General features: G+C 35.2%; 2 protein-coding genes across 3 annotated transcripts; both read right to left on the bottom strand.

Moving 5' to 3' along the window:
- Positions 1–53: 53 nt before the first annotated feature.
- LOC116033396 lies at positions 54–2,712 on the bottom strand. The gene is made up of 3 exons (XM_031276142.1): positions 2,483–2,712; positions 992–1,617; positions 54–539 (listed from the first exon to the last, which is right to left on the bottom strand). The coding sequence occupies exons 2-3, from the start codon at positions 1,458–1,460 to the stop codon at positions 481–483; spliced, it is 528 nt and encodes a 175-aa protein (XP_031132002.1). The 5' UTR covers positions 1,461–1,617; positions 2,483–2,712; the 3' UTR covers positions 54–480.
- Positions 2,713–5,908: 3,196 nt separating this feature from the next.
- On the bottom strand, positions 5,909–13,225 carry LOC116001298 (kinesin-like protein KIN-4C). 2 transcript variants are annotated; one of them, XM_031241185.1, is made up of 27 exons: positions 12,989–13,225; positions 12,645–12,791; positions 12,243–12,395; positions 11,915–12,159; positions 11,575–11,753; positions 11,264–11,388; positions 11,146–11,182; positions 10,924–11,015; positions 10,741–10,857; positions 10,555–10,668; positions 10,381–10,464; positions 10,111–10,297; positions 9,791–9,891; positions 9,448–9,546; positions 9,253–9,366; positions 9,020–9,136; positions 8,858–8,938; positions 8,627–8,698; positions 8,455–8,545; positions 8,344–8,375; positions 8,169–8,254; positions 8,019–8,069; positions 7,703–7,930; positions 7,477–7,615; positions 7,255–7,326; positions 6,744–7,169; positions 5,909–6,618 (listed from the first exon to the last, which is right to left on the bottom strand). In XM_031241185.1, the coding sequence occupies exons 1-27, from the start codon at positions 13,115–13,117 to the stop codon at positions 6,274–6,276; spliced, it is 3,663 nt and encodes a 1,220-aa protein (XP_031097045.1). In that variant the 5' UTR covers positions 13,118–13,225; the 3' UTR covers positions 5,909–6,273. The 2 variants fall into 2 exon arrangements, with proteins under 2 accessions (XP_031097045.1, XP_031097050.1); XM_031241190.1 differs by having other exon boundaries at positions 10,111–10,294; positions 12,989–13,117.
- Between the last annotated feature and the right edge of the window lie 34 nt (positions 13,226–13,259).

Genomic DNA, 13,259 nt, shown 5'->3' with positions numbered 1-13,259 from the left:
AAAAAAAAAAAAAAAAACAGAGAAAGAAAGAAAGATGGGGTTGCCCCTCATTGTCACAATCAAACATTATCAAACAGATCTATATGCAACAGGTAGAATAAAGATGATACATTATCCAGTTATTTACAGTAGAACATCTTCATTCACAATCAAACTGATCTATATGCAACAGGTAGAATAAAGAACCAAGCAATAGATGTTACATAATTATATACTCCAAAGAATGTTTGTAAGGCACACGACATAACCCCGCCTTCTCCCTTCCTTCTTCTGGTTTAGCGTTTTCTAAGCCTAAGCTAGAGAGCCAAGAGACAAGACACCATATAATCAACCTAGTACTAAAACTGTATATTTACATTCTTCATTGTCTTTTACTTTAGACACACGATCGTATAGGAAGCACAATATCTCAATCCTCAGATGTTTCTTCTCGTATCTTAGTGTACTTGATTCCCCCGCCTTTCTTCTTGTTTGTGAGTTTTAACGATTCTGAAGTGAGGAAAGCCATTGTTCCATGTATGTCTTGCTGTCTGTGTTGTCTGCAAATCAAACCGAGAGTTTTTGAGGATATGTGTTTCTTATTTCATACTTCATTCGTCTTTTTAATGCACTCCCACACTCATGAAATGTCCATAATGTGAATTAGTCTTATAAGATGAGTAACACAATATCAGGAAACACAACTACATAAATTTTCCAGAATTATAAGCGGCTTAAATTCTATTTATATATATATATTTTGCGTGCCTGTGTGTTCCTGCATCTTATGCAATCAAACCTATTACATTAAATGAAGTATACAAAGAAACATTTAACAGAATGCTTATTGCAGAATACTACTCATCAATAACTTCAGGAAGACCGATATTAGCTAATCATCTTAATCATTAAATAAAGTTGCACCGGATATACCAATCAGGGAAGATAAATTAGATAATGAATGGAAACAAACGAGTGTAAAAAGGGAGCAATCACAGAGGGGGATTCTTACCTGTGGCATATATATCTGGGATGTTCCGAATGGTGCTCAGAAACTGTTCTTGCAAATTGTTTGCTAAATTCATTCCACCACCACCACGCCCATAGCAAGGAACCAGCACAGCGAAACTATCATCTGATTCATCGTCACTTTGGAAGCCCGAGCCATGAGGCTCCATCCATCCAATTGACCAATCAGAATCATCAGAATCAGACCCCGACACACATCCGCCATCCGATGGCACAAGAACAATGTCATACTCTTTATCAACCTTCCTCTCCTCCCTGCTGTGCCATTTCCGCTTAACCCTTCTGGAAGTGGAAGCCATATTTTGCCTGCGATCGAGGGGAAACTTCACTGTATCCAATTCCCACAGCCCAGATTCAGGCAATGGGTTTAAGGTACTCCCTTTCGAGATTTTGGGTTCCTGGTGTTTCCCACTCCACAGCCACCATGACAAGGAGGTCAATGCTATAGCCATTCTGCAAAAGCCCAAGAATTGCTTGGATCTTCAAGAGAAAACCGAAATCCAATACTCCGGGTATTCAGACAGATATTTCACCAGATAGAATGCAAAACTCAATGCAGCCTTTGCATCAAAACTCAATATGCTGACCAAATCAACCAGATTGGTTATCCTGCTCCAAGAAATTCAAAATTAGAAACTGAAAATCCCCAAATCAAAATCAAAACCCTATCACCAGTAAATGCTTTGAAGCAAAATTCAAGAATGAAGAATGGAGAGGGAAAGGAGGCTAATTAATGAGAGCAGATTAAAGGGCTCACAGGAACCTTGTCAAAATCACAACTTCATTCAAAGAAATACAAAAACTACCTCTTTCACTATTATACCAAGCTCTCATTCATTTTCCCCTTTCCTTTTTCTAATCTTTGTACCATTCAACGTTCACAAGTCAACCGCTTTCAACTTGAAACAAAAGTACAAAATGACAACCAAGAAACACCATGGAAAACGAGACACAGTATTAACTAAAAATAGCCCTTTTCGCAAAAGCAAAAGAAAACCACAAGTTGAGATTTTTATCAAAAAAGTAAAAAATTCTTAAAATTTTACCAAAACTAGCTGGATTTAGCTCCTTTTTTTCGTAAAAAAAAGTACTAGTAAATAATTCACGTTAATATTATGCAGTAGACAACATGAAGAAAAAGGTGTTCTTTTCAATGAATCAAAAATAAAAGAATTTTATTTTTTCGAAAAAAATAATGATTAAAAAGAAAGAAAGAAGCTACAATTCCTACAAAACCCATATATCTTCCAATAAGCAAACAACAAACTCAGATCTTTACAACAGCGCACGTATGCAGAAGATGTGGATAGAAAGACCCAAAGATGAAGGCAAAAAGGCAACTTTTTAAAAATTCCAACCTGGGATTTCACAAAACAATCATAGTACTTTCCTCAACTATCAAAAAGTCGAATACTTTCTGAAAATTTAGTATCAACCAAGAAAAAAATACGTGTATATAGAATTATAGAAATACCTTAGGAATAATGATCAGAGGCCTCTGCTAAACGCTATAATAATGTTTACATAAAAAGCTTTGAGAACTGAAATTGATGTTTCTAAGAAAGAAGAAGATAAAGATTTAGAGAGAGCGAAAGAGTGAAGAGAAAGGCTTAGGGTGTTCTCTATCTTTAGGACTCAGGAGTTTGAAGCCGTGTGATTGTTTTCTTCTTCACAGCTTCTCATACAGCTCAACTCCTGAACACCAAATATTATATTGTAGAATTATTTGTATTACACTATATAATACTTGTACTTATAATATTCTTATATTATTATATTCTTATATGATCTATGTAAAAACGGTTCAATTTTTGCTATGTCTTATCTTAAAATATATATTCTTTTTATAAGTTAATTTTCTTACACTATTTCTTAACAAAAATTTTAACTTTTTCTTTCCTAGTAAAAATGTTTTAAAAGATAAAATAAAATAAAATTGTGTGTGGTATAATACATAAGTTGGCGACCATACATTCCGGTCTGATAAGATTGTGGAGTGATAAATCATAATGACCGAATAGATGTTAGATTTTTGCTCCCATATTGTTACTGTAAGGTTCGATTTTTTATCTTTTGTGACAAATTTTATCTCTATGACAAGTTGAGCTACTTATGAAAGCTATCACGTGTAAATTTTGTAGTAGTAAAATTGTGGATTTTCTAATCAGCTAAAAAAATTTAATTTTTATGACTGACAATAAAAACTTACAACCACGTATGCACTAAGTAAATCTTGTCTTGTAATTCCAGCTGACAAAAAACAACAAGAATATATTATGAATGTCACTTGTAATCTTAAATCAAACCTTTTTTTCTAATACCATGCTACTGATATCTGCATTTGACCAAATGAAACTAATTCAGTTATATTTCGGACCCTCTATCAAATTTTATTTGGAGCAACAACTCTCTATCCGATTTGAGTGAGAAATGATCTATCTGGTGTATATGTGGAATTGATATGAGGGTAGCATTGGCATTTGAGGAAAATTGAGTGGATATGATTGGTGACAAGGATTGAGAAGGACAATCCAATTACAAGAAATGTTGGTTGCCACGTCAGATTTGGATTGCCAGAGCAACTTGAATGGCCACGTCTGTTTGTGTCAAGTGTCAACTTCTTGGCCACTGGGGTTATGTCAGACAAGGATTTGGTCTTTTTTTTTTTTTTTTTTTTTTTTTCCTTTTTCTCCTTAAATATGTTTCTTAAACAGTAGTTATATAGTGGATTAGGGATTTTTTTTTTTTTTTGTTTCAAAAACAATAGTTATATCATGAAAAATGTAATTATATCTCCATTAAATTTAATATATATCTTCTCCATTCTTTCTTCTTTCTCCTCTACTGTACTCTCATCTCACAGTGTCAACGATGATTAGGTGTAAGACGGTGACGACAAGAAGTTATATGTTATTTGATGATGAACGACGAATGGTAGTAGTATTCGACAATGGAAAATGAACTGTGGTAGTTTTTTTGTTATTGTTGTCATCAATTTGTGAATAACGGCAAAACATGAGTTCTTTACTGGCAAAGGTGAATTTTGACATATGCTCAAAATATAGATGAAATAGGAGATTTATTATTATTAAAAGTGAAAACTAAATTGAAACTCAATAACCCCTTTCGGGGCATTTTTATATTATTTTTAATAACACACACATACATCAAACAATAATAATAATTATTAAATATGCGACCTTATGTCAATTTTTTTAAAGTTTATTTTTATTATTATGACGAGGAAGATTAATGATAAAGACAAATAGGATAAGTTGTCAAGATCCATGAAAATTAATTAACGAATTAATTAAATTTAAAAAAAAAATATTGACCTTGTACGTTGATGGGATTCATCTTCAATCATTGATGGTATTTTGTGTCATCTAACGAACAATATAATGTGTGGGTGCACATGGAACCCTTTGGTTTGATAGAAACAAATCGGCAAATGCTTTATGGATTGTATGGTACGTCTCACATGTGGTCTGAAATTGCATGGGAGTTTCTTGTCTCTACAAGAAATTATATTTTGACTTTGCTTGCCATCAACCATTATTCTTTCAATTTATTTCCAATATATATTGATATTTTCTATATTTGGAATATTTGTTTCTTTTAATTATTAGATGTGTCTATTATCATTCATCAATAGGAAAAGAGTATCCATTTGCATTTATTGGAGAAAAAAAATATAAAGTAAACTATAAACTGATAATATGTTGTGTATGGGACATACTTGTCAAGGTTAAGTCGTTAATTGTTAACTCTCGATTTTACTATTAAAAAAATTAATAAAAGATGTTGGTTTAAGTGGAAGGTTTAAATTGCTAGAACCCATGTGCATATAGTCATGCTCGTGAGAAAGTTGCTCCCAAATAAGGGTCGATCAAGACTTGACTACAGTAGTCTCATCCCAATAAATGCAAAAACTAGTAGAGAGTGTGCGTGTGTGTACGCGCGCTTGTTTGTGAGAGTGCATAAAATGATGTTATTAAGGTGGCAATTTTATTTTATTTTTTTGGTCAAATACATGTGTAGATTGAATGACAACAAGTTTTAGGGCTTTACACTTTGACATTCAAATCTTTAATCACCCATTACTAGTATTACTCTATTAGATCGCTTTTAGCGACTGATTGTATTAGAGTGATTTTGTTACGTTTCGTGAAATCTTGATTGTTAGCTTGGCTATTTCTTCTTTGCTTTCGAGAATACCATTATTGAAGGAAAACTTCCAACCAAGTCGATTGGATAATTGACTTTGTAACCACAAGGTTTTAAGTTCGATTCTATGTGACTTTCACATGGAATCGAACATAAGACCTTGTGGTTATAAAGCCAATCATCCAACTAACTTGGTTGGGAGTTGTCTTTCAAAAAATAGTAGTGAGAGTGATATTCTTGATTTGAGGTCAATTAGTTATAAATAACCAAAAATTTGCCTCCTTGTAGTCTTTTAGATCACATGGAATCGAACATAAGTCATTGTGGTTACAAAGCCACTTATCCAACTAGCTTGATTGGAAGTTGTCCTTCAAAAAATAGTAATGAGAGTGATCTTCATAATCTGAGGCTAACCAGTTATAAATAACCTACCTAAGATTTACCTTTTTTAGTCTTTTAAATCATAGAACACTGTTTCTGTCAAACAAATTAGATTTAACAAGCTTTAATTATTATTGAACCAAACGTGATTCCTAGGTGTACCAAAACTTGCAAATGTATCTAGTGTCCTTTGTTGAATATCTTTACAAACGGAACGTGGAATATTGACTTGGGTTGTTGGACAGATAGTAGTACTAAATTACGGCACGGCATAGGTGAACAATTCTTCCTAAAAAGCCACCGCAAAGTACAATAGTAGAATTTTATAAATATAAGTAAAACATACGGAGTATTTAAAAATGTATATAATAAAAATAAAAAATATACATCACTTAAATATAAACTACATTTTCCTCGTAGCCTTTTTGGAAGTTGGGTACAATGTAACATGACAAAGGAGATAAAAATCAAACATGACCAACCTCCTAAAACAGGGTTTTAAGGTTTTAACCCATCATCAAGCTTAACATTTAGCACAGATTGCTAGTAAACAGAGGCTTGGCCTACCATTAGGCTGAACCTCAAAAACTCACACTTGAGATTGACAAGAATGTTGGAACTTCTCCTATTAACCAAACCAACAAGAATCAACATCTGTTGAAACTAAAACTCACTGGTTTTTTGGACACATTCATAGGTCTCATTGGGCAAAAGAACTCAGTTGTTTTCTTTCTCGTTCTTCGTCCTTGGCCTCCGTTGAGGGCTTTTGGGAGCTGGCAGGTGAAAATCCTTATCATGAACAGAATCACTGGAGCTAGAGTTTCTATCTTTCAGGGTGTTATTGGCTAATGTGGAACTGATGGCTCGCGGCAACTTCAATGGAATGTCAGGAGTCTCGGCCGTGCTGTTGTTGTTATCTGGTTTTGTTGGAGCTGCAGAATTTTGATCTTGAGAGGCGGCAGGAGCAGGTTCTGCAGAAGGAACGAGTTGAATGACAGATTTTCGCATGGATTTCCGCCATGTTTTTCTCTGATTGGGTGGTTTAGGAGCATTGGATTTCACCTACAGCATGAAGTCCATGATACATTGAAAGGTGAAAAACAAAAACGGATAAACCTAATTAATAACTGTATCAAATGTAGCAACAGAAGACAATGAGCCTCGGAGTCGCAGGTGATTTGCCTTACCAGTGTATTTCCAATATCAGAGAGAGGTTTTCTTTTGGATCCCCCTTCATCCTTTGTCTCAGTCTTATCTGAAAAGGCGGTTTGGAGTAGCATCGCACCATGAGAAGCGAGAGCCTGATGATTCTTTTCGCCCTCAGTTTCATCACCTTCTGTGGTGTTTCCGGTATTTCCTGCATGCTCAGAAGATTTATTTGCATTGTGTTCCATGTTACTGCACTTGGAAGACCGACATGACACAATGCAATCGCGTCCTGCAGCTCGACACTCGCACCTTTGCGTTTTGCAGGATGAGTTCTTACTGCATTCGCAGCAAGGTGGCATGTACTCTACGTCAGAATCATTATCATTATTATCTGAATCTGATATCTCCATGTCCATATCTTCTAATAGTCCTCCACCATTGAAAACAAAGGAACTACGGCTTCCCTATAAAAAATAAATAAATAACAAAAAAAGAGATTATGCTTTATTTTAACTCCAAATACACTCACAGGGTTTGCAACTATTATACCTTTGGCCTTAGGTCATAAACATGTCCTTGGCCATTATTCTCCACCTTGGACTGTTTCTTTGAAACCAGCTTCTGCACAAAGTTTTTTTTAAAAAATATCAATCCATAATTACTGTGTGTTTATGCATACCAATCATATTCTTTTCTATACATGCTTTGCATTTCACATACTTAGAACGAAGAAACATTAACATACTAGAAATATTTAGTGGTTGTACTAACCTTTATTTGCTGCTCCTTACGAATTATTTCAGCCTTATGTGATTCTAGCTGTCCAACCAAGTTGACAACTTTTTCTTTCAACTCCCGAATTTCTGAATCTTTCTCTCTGCATTCAACTTCCTTATCCCTTAACTGACATCTTTTGGAAACAAGAAGAAAAGATTAGTTACTACTATAACCAGTAGAGTTGTCTCAACAGGATTTTGACTTAAAAAATTGCAGTTACCTGGAAGAGGATGCTAAATTGAATAAAAAATTCATAATATTTTTCCCTTCAGCTAGAGTTCTAACTTGGTTCCATCGTCCTCGACCACTAAATGCTCGTTCCCGCTCTTCTGCTTCTGACAAGTGTGATGCCATGGAAACAAGTGCGCTGGATGAAGTAGCTAGCATGTTTTCAAGTGCAAAAATTCTTGAATTCCTAGCACCAGGGGACATTATCTGTGGGGAATCACTGCAAAGGAAATGACGTAACAATATGAACACCCCACACATCAAAAACTGGTGCTAAAAGTATATCACCTAGTTTAATTCGAACCAACCTTATATTACTTTGCTTCAAGTCTGCAACCTCCTTGGCCATTTTAGCTCGCCTGTAGAAAGTGAAGTCAATAATTGGTTAAGAATGGAACAATTCCAGATACTAGAAGGGTAAAATAAGTAGTCCTTGTAACAAACACAATTAAACATACTCTTCCATTTGGCGCTCATACTCTGACCGCACTTCATGTACCCTTACAAAGACTTCAAGCTCATGCTCAATTGCCTGCAATAGTGCCTGTGAATTGAAAAGCAATAATTAGCTCAGATCTATACAGAAATATATATATATATATATATATATATATATATAGCAGAAAAATATACCTGACTTCCAGGGCCATTACTATTCCCGATACCTACATAAATGAAAATGATAATGAGTTATAAGGCAGATTATAGAGTATGTAAAGAAATTTAAAAGGGTCATCGTATTACTAGATGCTTCACGTGATGTTTTTCGAGATTCTAGCAACTCTTTGAGTCGTTTAGTTGCATTAGCAGCTTCTTCAGTTTTTCGTTGCAGAACCTGTTGATGGTCAGTAAATAAATAAATCATGAAGAATAACAAAAATGATAATGCCATAATGGTAGTAGTAGAGTTGTTTACCATCTTTTGCCTCTGGTTCAATGCTAACAACTTATGCATCTCATATTCATTCCGTCTGCCCTCCTTCTTAAGCTGTAGAAATGACAATGTATGAGAAATCAAATGTAGTAACAATTTTGCAAATATTTCCTCTACCAGTTGAAATAAAAACACTACTATGAAGAGAAGAGTAAAACAAAGAAAACTAAGGGAAAGAAGGCAAGGAAGGATATTAACTAAGAACATAATTACCTGAAGGACTTCCTTTTCTCGCGATGCTTTCCATAATCTGAAACGTTCAGATTCTTGCTTTATCGTTTGTTGCAATTGAACCTATAGTAAAAGCAGAAACCCACGAGTCAGAAATTACTAGTTACTTTATACACACAAGTATCTAAACACCATTCTCAGTACCTTTTGTGTCTTAATCCTCTGTATCTCGTCCTGAAGGTGTTTAGCAGCCTCGTCACTTTTTTGTTTTTGTCTTAAAAGTTGAGATTGAGCATCTTGTTTTTTCTTCAATTCAGCAACCTGCAGAGGCAGTTGGTATCAATCAATCAGTACTGGTTGATAAATATGTAACAATCACATACTAATGTAGCAGCATAAACTCTTCAATTAGCGTAGGGAAAAATATAAAAACTCACCTGAGATTCTAGGAAATTCAACTTTTGAAGATACTCTTCTTTGAGTTTTTGAGCACTATCATCAGAGTTGGATGCCAAATTTGCAAGATTGTGTCGAAGTTTCTCGATTTCTTTCTGTATAATGAGAAGAGATGTTGAACTAAAATGAGCAAGAAAAAATATACACTTGATCTCATGAAAGAAGAAATAGTTCACCTGTAGGGACTTTTTTTCTTGTTCCAATTCTTGAACTTTCTTCTCATAATGTTGCTTAAGAACTGAGGTGTCAACAGTTGCGAATCTCTTCATTTCAGCCTATTATATGAGACAGCGTGTGTTAAAAAGAAATTGTCATTATGTATTTAAAGTTTCAGTAAGCAAAAAAAAGCGTAATAGGATCAATGCAGAAGAAAAACAAGCATCTTTACAGTTTACAACAGATAACCCTCTTACAACAATGCTATATCCAATCTCAAACAAAGGCTATTAATACCCACAAGTACCCTTAAAATTTAATTCATTAACTTCAGAAGGCAAACCTCAAAAAATCTGACTATACCTCTTTCTGTTCAAGCCTTTTGTCCAATTCTTTTAGCTCCCTATCCAACTTTTCTTGAAGAGAACAGTGTTCTAACTCTTTTTCCTCAACTTCAGCCCCACCTTCAAGAAGCAGTAAGGCTCAGGTTAAGATATTAATTTCTCAGAAACAGAAATCTTCAGCAAATACAGACAAGATGATTATATCTAGAAAAAAGTCAAAAAACAAACATATTCTTCTTTTAAATACATGATCTAGTATAGTCCAATAAATCATTAATATCCAAAGTTCAAGATCAACAAACCATGCACAAAGCTATGTATAATTCATAACATACTTACCATTTACATCTGTGCTTCTAGTGTCAGATTCAGCAGAAGATGAACCCTTTGAGTGAAAATCATCATAGTCCAATCCAAGATAACCGTCAGATACAGTACGCCTTGAATTGTTTAATCTCTGCAAACGGTGTAATTCTCCTTCTAGCTCTTGAATTTTGGAGACATAGTTTTTCACCAGATCAAACTTCTAGAAAGCAAAAAAGAATAAATAAGACTGAAAGAAAGTCATGCAACAGTAAACATTAACTCAAAATAGTAAGCAAAATAAACCTGATCCAATTTATCATCAGTGCTATCAAAGTGGTTACTGTGTTCAGCTCCATCAAGCTTTATAATGAGTCTGTCTCTTTCAACCTATTAAACCAAGTCCTTGTAAGAAAGTGATGCAGATAGAAAGAGATATCAATTATAGAATTAAATAAAAAATCATGATGATCTTTAAACCTGGGCATCAATAGCTCGCTTTGACAAGTGATCACAATTAGTCCGGCACTCCATAAGTTCCTGCTGCAACTCCATATTGCTTACCTCTAACAAGGATATCTTGTGCTTGAGAATCTGTAAATCAAAGCCAATAAATTAATAACTGATAACCAAGTTTGCTCAAAGATACAATCACAAAATTTTTACCTGTAGTTCTTCTAATGGAACATTGGAATCACCACGCAAGTAAAGAAGCTCAGCTTGCAATTGCTCAATCTCACTCTTCATTCTTTGCATCTGGGCAGCTGTTGGGTCGCGATTAACCTATGATTGGAAAAAAATCAGAGCCAAATAAAACATGTATTTATTTTATAACAAGTTGAAACTTACAATTGCTTTATTTTGAATGTTACGAGCACGGTTTGCATATTTCAAAGTATTCAAAGTTTCCTCCGCATTTGTGTCAGCAGGGCTCACACAAGCTTCATCAAAACAAAAACAAATAAAAGATCACCAGAGAAAGTTAGCATTACAATTGAATAATCCTATAAAATCTCTACAACTAATAAAAAATAACTTAGAAATACCATAATATTACTGCACACAACATACCGATCATAACAGTTTTACTGTTCCCACCAAGAGAATCCTGAAAAAGACCACAAAGAAATTAAAGCACAAAATTGTCTAACAAGAAAGAAAAGAATAAAATAAAAAGAAAATATCTAACCTGTAGCAAACGCGTCAACTTGCTATCTCGGTATGGAACATGAGCGCCTTCTTTTCGCTTCTTCTCATCACCAAGAGCACTAATTACATTTCCCAAAGCAAGTAGCCCCTTATTGATATGTATTCCTACATCATAAGAAAACCATAATGTAAAAAAAAAAAAAAAAAGAAGGCATAAAATTGTCAAATGACAACTTAGGCAATATAGAAACCTAACTGTTAAAAGACAATAAAAAAGAACAAATTTGAACACTTTAAAAAAATACTAGTGCATAAATTTTCAGTAAATACATAAGCATTAGAGTTTATCACCTTCACGCAAACGCATTCCATCTGCTCCAGTTCGCTTTGCCCTCTCCGAACCGGCAAGATCAACTAAGTGAAGCTTTGCACATAAAATATCATCTCCAATGTCATCGGGTGCTCCTCCAATTGGGCACTTACCAATTCTCTTTTGTTCAATGGAAATGGTAAAAATGGCATGTGATCGGCTGTGATTACAATATGATCATAAAAAATTAGTTTTTCCAGTTTGTCACGCTACTGCTACATTAATGATAATAAGATCATTACAAAAATACCAATATAGTTGGATGGATCACCTTCATCAAACTAATGTAGCATAAGATGCTATGGAAAATAAAGACAATACCTTGACTGACTATTCATGTTTGTGCTCGCAGTGGCACGCGAAACTGCACCTTGCAAGAGGTAGGAAGCCATCTCTTCTTTTGTTTTAGCCTCTGCTTCTGTAACACCAGCAAGCGTAATTCCTCCATTGGCAGTTTCTCTGATTTGAATGGGAGCTCTAGCATGCCCAGCTGCCCTTGCCCCTTCGCCTTTACAAATAGCCGGAGGATTTGTATCTAGCAGATCAAACACCTCTTCTTTAAAAATCTGCAAAATCACAGGTTATCATAAATCAATTTATTAATAAGAAATGATGCATTACTAAATCACCAAAAGGTCACTTCCCTTACCTCAATGAAAGAAACTCTAATTAGAAATTCAGTAGAATCCTTCAAGGCATCTACCCTAGAGAATATAGTTTCCATAACTCTAGGTATTACCCCTCCAGTGTAGTCTTCTCCATTATAGTTTGTGCCCATTGTATAGGTCTTCCCTGAACCAGTCTTTTGACAACATAAACAAAGCATTTGAAATTAATACAAAACTCGAGCATATGGGTGATTGCAATTTGTTAGCTTAAAGGTTTGGAATTATGCAAGTATGCAACTCATTTCCAAAAAGATGGGATTAAACTAAAGAGGTATAAAGCTTTATGATCCCTTCAACATCAGATTTGAATCAACCAAGCCCTTAAAATTTAAACAACAGAGCTGAAAGCAATACATCTAGTAAATCAAAAGTAATGTCGATACCTGACCATATGCAAGAACAGTACTGTTATAGCCTTGGAATAAAGCATCAACCAATGGCAGAGCACACTCGTCAAAAATGCGCGAGGACGGGTATCCCGCACTCCCGAACACATAGTCAAATGTGAATGCATGTGACCCAATTTGCACCTGTTGGGAAAAAAATTACACCTCTTTACTTGATTTGAACCATTCTATTAGACTCTAAGCAACACATTTCCCTATTCTAAACAATTTGCTTACATAAATCCTCATAAGTCAGGCAGATCAATTCAAATTTAATGCTCAATACACTGCATTATATCTAAAATTAGAAGGTGAGCAGAAATGAAAGTTTGCTTTCGCACCTGCTGTTCGCCGGGGACTACCGTAATGCAATCGGTGCAGCCAACGAGGAGCTCCGAAGTGAGCAATGGCCGTACGTTGACGGCGACCCTCACGCACTGAGATGCATCTTTGAGATCCGAATTCTCCATCCCCGCTCAATCAGTACCCGGCCGGAAACCTTACCGCCGTTAGGGCAACGGTTAACGGGAGCAGGGAAGTGTTGGGAGGCTGTTTGAATTGAAAACGGCGGAGAGGGAAGATGATGCCCGTTGGGGGGGGGGGGGGGGGGGG

This window comes from Ipomoea triloba, chromosome 1, assembly GCF_003576645.1.
Source record: "Ipomoea triloba cultivar NCNSP0323 chromosome 1, ASM357664v1".
Lineage (NCBI taxonomy): Eukaryota > Viridiplantae > Streptophyta > Magnoliopsida > Solanales > Convolvulaceae > Ipomoea > Ipomoea triloba.
The sequence above is the reverse complement of the archived record's forward strand: the minus strand, read 5'-3'. Positions and strand labels throughout refer to the sequence as shown.

Coding starts and splice junctions, on each gene's coding strand:
- LOC116033396 (XM_031276142.1), bottom strand. CDS start 1,460: ATGGCTATAGCATTGACCTCCTTGTCATGGTGGCTGTGGAGTGGGAAA. Junction 540..991: donor CCCAGATATATATGCCACAG/GTAAGAATCCCC, acceptor TTTGATTTGCAG/ACAACACAGACAGCAAGACA.
- LOC116001298 (XM_031241185.1), bottom strand. CDS start 13,117: ATGGAGAATTCGGATCTCAAAGATGCATCTCAGTGCGTGAGGGTCGCC. Junction 12,792..12,988: donor TAGTCCCCGGCGAACAGCAG/GTGCGAAAGCAA, acceptor TTTTCCCAACAG/GTGCAAATTGGGTCACATGC. Junction 9,367..9,447: donor AAGAAAAAAAGTCCCTACAG/GTGAACTATTTC, acceptor CTCATTATACAG/AAAGAAATCGAGAAACTTCG.